We start from the raw sequence: 5,097 nt of genomic DNA, 5'->3' as shown, positions 1-5,097 counted from the left end.
TTAGGGCCAAATGTTGGAATGGTGGAGAGTTTGGAGACCTATCATTTTAAATTGGAAATTTTAAAGGTTAGAGGTCTCAACTGTCCTTTTTTTTTAATACCCTTTTGCTAATCATTTGCTGATTTGTATCCCTATACAAGCGGTTACACATGATGCTCATTCTGTTGCGCCTCCGATCCAACTATGCAATTGATAATTATTTTTGTTGGTATTATTGGACCTCTTTCAAACCTTTTTGGGACATCTTTTGGCCACCACTTCTTTTACGCAGATTCCTTGTTTGTTTGTTATTCCATAGGGACCTAAAAGAGGTTCTCCGGCTTCCGCAGTCATAGCAAGGGACTTTATTAATGCCCTCGGTTTCATTAAATCTTGACATTTTTCTCGTTGGGCTGGTTTGCCTGCGTTTTCTTTTGTTGTGCCCTCCTCTCAGTTTGCATTGCTATTAAACATTCCTAGGTTGCCTATTATCATCAAGCTGTGTTCCTCAATGGACGACAAATGAGAAAATAGGATTCTTTTACTCAACATAAAATCCTTTTCTTAGAAGCCATTGAGGGACACAGCTCCCTCCCCTCGTATATTGTTCTCCCTTCAGGCTACCTGCTACAACCGAGCAGGTATGTGGTAGGAAGGACTAGCCTTGGCTTTGTGCCTGGTGTCTATTTCTCATGTGGGCAGCAGTAAAACCATAGGTTACTTATCATGAAGCTGCGTGCCTCAATGGACATGGAAAGGAGTTTACAATGGGTATAAAAATCCTATTTATCAGCCCTTTGCTATAGTCCTTTTAGCTGAACTGAGGCACTTATCTGACCTTTAGGTGAGTAATTATTCATATGGATTTTTTAAAATTGCTTAGAGATAACTAGCAGGGAACAGAGGGTGTATATAACAATGTTGGTTGATCAACTTGCACTGCCGGGTAATATTATGGGTGGGTTAAGGCCTCTGTTAGATTTAGAGCTGCATAAAACATTTCCTGATACTCTAGGTTTAAAGCCCGGTTGAACTACAGGACAGGAGTTTGGACCACAGAACACCTCCCCTTTTCCATAACATGGGGGAGATGTTCTGTAGTCAACAGAGAGAACCAGAAGCAATACAAACTGATAATGTGCAGCAGAGGCAGAGCGCACAGGAAGTGATCAGATCTCTAGATTTCTGGCAGAGTTGACAGGAATATTTTTCACATTTTAAACAGTTACAACAGAACACTTTAAACAGTTTAACAGCCCAGAAGGGAGCAGGTAAGAGATGTTCCGTGTTGAAATGTCCATTGTTGTTAGGGTTTTCACACTATTTAAAGTAAGGAAACGCTCAAACATTATTTTTAGCATTTTCCCTACCTTTTTGCCACCTCCAACTGCAGCAAGAGGGGAATGGTTGAACATTTTCAAATTAGCATTAAGTTCAAAGTTATATTAGATTTGAAAACCATCTGAAGAAGAGAAGTGAAACCCTTTTAGTAAGCTTCGCCTGTTATTTTGTGTGATCTAGTTCTGGCCAGAAGGGAGCCAATTACTTTTTGAAATTGCTGGGACTCAGCTGTCAAAATGATAGTGGGGTTCTGGTCTGTTTCAGGGGTACTGACAGAGCTCCTATATAAACAATCCTACTGCTTTGTACAAAAGCTGCTGTGATTGCTCCTGTATAATTGTAACGAAAGCCAGCTGATTTATAAAGGAGCGCTGACCGATCGGGATTTTGCAGGATCTGCTTACCCTGCACCTTACTGCTGCAGTTCTCTATCCCTGATCACCTCTTCCCAAATACGCCGAGTTCCTGACTACTCTCCCCAAATATGCTCAGTTCTCAGTGACCTCTTCCCAATGTTGATTTGTTCCTGGCCAGTCCCATCTACCTGTTTCCGACTGCTCCTGTCCTGGCCATCTCCCCGTTAGATCACTCCTCTCTAACATAGTAGGAGCCTTTAGAGATTCCTGGTATGAATGGCTTTGGATTTAAATTATAATGAATGTGCTGCACTTCATCTAGAACAATACATAAACAAATCTCTATAATAAATATGTGCTTAAATAATACATGCAATCAAAAAAGTGTTCACAATGAATCTTCTTATAAATAATAGTCCTCTGGAAAGTTCAATCATATATTCCGTGTTCAAATATACACAAATGTGGAATCACACGTATATAGTGCTCAGAATTTGTCCCTAGTGCACCACACTCTTTATCCTTCCACCGTGAAAGTTCTTTGTACAAAGTCCATACGTCAACTCCAATTATCACCCAGGTGCTCCCCCTCTCAGTGGGCCGCTCACCTTATAAATAGACCTGAACAGGTCTAGAATCGCTTTAATGGGTCTCCAAACGATCTTATTCAAAGGCCATCTCTCCACAATCATTGCACAGAAAATGACGTCAGCGTGTCATCACGAACATATCCAATAAAATATAAAACCAGCCCATAGCGTAAAACCGCAAAATTAAAAAAACCTCCTTTATTTAAAAAACTACTCACATGAGGAAAGTAGACATAAAACTTCAAATAAAATGTATGCTCGACAACTCTCTCTGGGTGCAAATACGGGTCAAACAGGAGCTGTGCTGCCGACCATGCAATCTCCAATCCACGTCTGCGAGACTCTGCCCTACGCGTTACGTCACAATTGACTTCATCTGGGACTATAGATGGATTTGCTTACAAACACAAATCCATTCATAAACATAAAATTATTTACAATTTCTGTTTGTATATTTTTTAATGTCTTTTTCATGTTTTTGCATACTTTTATTGTTTATGATGTTTGTTTGGTTTCCTGATAACTACTTCCAGTAACAACAGAAAACACAACCAATCAATAAATAAAATCTGTTTGATAAAATTATCCCCTCTACCATTAAATTGTAGGTCCCAAAATATAGCATTCTAGAAGAATGCCGGTTTGTTTACAATAAAGGTAGAATACTTTTTTTCCCCCAATATCTTTTTAATGCCATCTTTAAAAGAGTGGTATTATACAATCCTAAAAAGAGGAATTATACATACCTGTCCGTTGGCTCTTCTGCTAAAATCTCACTGTGCAGCAGAGCTCCTGGCACCGAGCCTATTCTTCATTTCCAGGTGTGTAAAATAGCAGCTCTCCCTCTGGCCACTGTAGTTCCTCCCGTCAACCTCTACTTCACTAATGTGTACTGCAGTGACTAGGGGTCAGCAGAAGGAACCACCACAGCCAGTAGGGGGATCCACTATTCGGCCAGCCAAGGAGTCATGTGGGATGGTTGCTGGGAGTAAGTATAATGCTGCTTTCTTCAGTTTAGTTCTTTTAATATATGTTAACTCCCTTATAGGATCACTTTAAGGTACACTTTAAGATGCACTTATTACTGTGTGTAAATCATTTCATCCACAGGTGACTTGAACAAGGAAAAGATGCGATTACAAAACATTATGGCCACAGGAAAGGATCTGCCAGACATCCCCCAAGCACTGCCACAAACAGTGGAGACTGAAACAGAGGAAAGGGACAGATTCGATGAGTGTAAGTTCCTTGCACTGAAGTAAGAAGTAACTGTGCTGATGTTGTGGTATTAGAAATTGCTGACCGTTTTTTCCTTACAGTGGTGGCAGAAATGCAAGAGAGATGGGATTTCTTAAAAGAGATGGAAGCTTTGGGTCGAGGAAGACAATATTACAACATTATTAACACCGAAATTTCACAGGTAACAACAACTATATGAAAGAATGTCAGGGGAATCATGGTGTAACAGGTATTGCTGCTTTTTGGGAAGGAGTATAGCAAACTAAACCAGAAATGCATAAATATGTTGTTTCCCTTGCAGATGCTGCGAGAGATGGAAATGATTGACAAGCAAAGAAGTGCTGCACTCAGAGAAGCAATGCAGAAAGCAAAAGATAAGGACTCTGCTCTGTCACAGTGATGGAAGTTGACACTTCTCCTGGCTCTGTTGACTTCTGCAAACTTTTGAAGGACTTCCATGTTCTGATTTCTGTTATGTCATCTGAGAATTTGCCTGCCCTTTTTTTTTAAACAGTAGATACTACAATGGTTGGTCTATAGTTTGCATTTGTGTAAAAAGCTTTATGTAAAGTTAAAGAGACTTTTGAGGCAGTATTTGTCTGCCAAGTTTTTCCTTTCTAATCATCTGCTTCTTGCTACTAAAGCCACTGTCAGCAATTTATGGGTTTGGATTAGAAACCTATTTTTTTTTCCAGTTTAATTGCAATGTAAAAACAATTTGGTTATCAGCACAACTGAAGAGAAAGATTCTCTCGTGTGAGGAAATGTGTTGATGACCACTGCATGTCTACATAGCTTTTTTAATAAAAAAATAAACACATAAAAACTTCAGCTGGAATACTTGTCCACACCAACTAGTATCTGACTATTGTTCACATAAAAAGTAACAGCTGGTATCAGGGGCATAACTAGAAATCTCGGGGCCCCAGAGCAAAATTTTGTAAGGCCCCCCCACCCCCTACCACATTTTAATAGAAATGCGCTAATCAGCACATTTTTGAGCGTTTTTAATTGCGTTTTAGCGCTGAAACGTGACTAAAAACAGCCAGAAATGCTCTTTCAAAAATCATGTGGTGAAATGCTTCCACCCTGGTCTGAATGAGGCCTAACACTTTACTTTAATACTCCCACACCAATGAGAGGCTGAGGAAAGGGGGATTATAAAAACAATGAAGGAGCGCTAAACTGTAAATAAGCAATTTATGTTATGTTTTTTGCGCTGTGTTGGTGTTGCGATAAAATGATACAGGTGTATATTTAATTACAACACAAGATATCACAACGCACTTCAGGGAAATATTAGGGGTCTAAACAGACCCCTGACATTTCCCTTTTGAAATAGAAAAAGACACAGAGTCCTCAATGTCTTTTTCTGCAGCCTCAGGACTCACTCAGTACAGAGGCTTCCCATTCATTCACAAACTGCTGAAAGTGAGATATTTACTATCAAGCAGATTCTCAATGGGGAAAAGCCTCTGTACAGAGTGCTTCTCCCCATTGCGAAACTCGTGAATGAACAGGAAGCAATGTAAAGTACTTCCTGGGGACACACAGTACTAACATTGGAGTGATCACTCCAGTGTTTGCTCTGC

At 39.9% G+C, this 5,097-nt stretch overlaps 1 protein-coding gene across 1 annotated transcript in view; it reads left to right on the top strand.

Moving 5' to 3' along the window:
- The window catches only part of CUNH22orf23 (chromosome unknown C22orf23 homolog), a 14,779-nt gene extending 10,874 nt beyond the window's left edge, over positions 1 to 3,905 (top strand). The window contains exons 5-7 of the mRNA XM_018572579.1: positions 3,377 to 3,505; positions 3,586 to 3,686; positions 3,807 to 3,905. Of these exons, the coding sequence (XP_018428081.1) occupies positions 3,377 to 3,505; positions 3,586 to 3,686; positions 3,807 to 3,905 (329 nt within the window). The remainder of the gene's footprint in view (positions 1 to 3,376; positions 3,506 to 3,585; positions 3,687 to 3,806) is intronic.
- The last annotated feature ends 1,192 nt before the right edge of the window (positions 3,906 to 5,097 follow it).

Source organism: Nanorana parkeri, unplaced genomic scaffold, assembly GCF_000935625.1.
Source record: "Nanorana parkeri isolate BGI_ZX_2015 unplaced genomic scaffold, ASM93562v1 scaffold2078, whole genome shotgun sequence".
NCBI classification, from domain to species: domain Eukaryota; kingdom Metazoa; phylum Chordata; class Amphibia; order Anura; family Dicroglossidae; genus Nanorana; species Nanorana parkeri.
The sequence above is the reverse complement of the archived record's forward strand: the minus strand, read 5'-3'. Positions and strand labels throughout refer to the sequence as shown.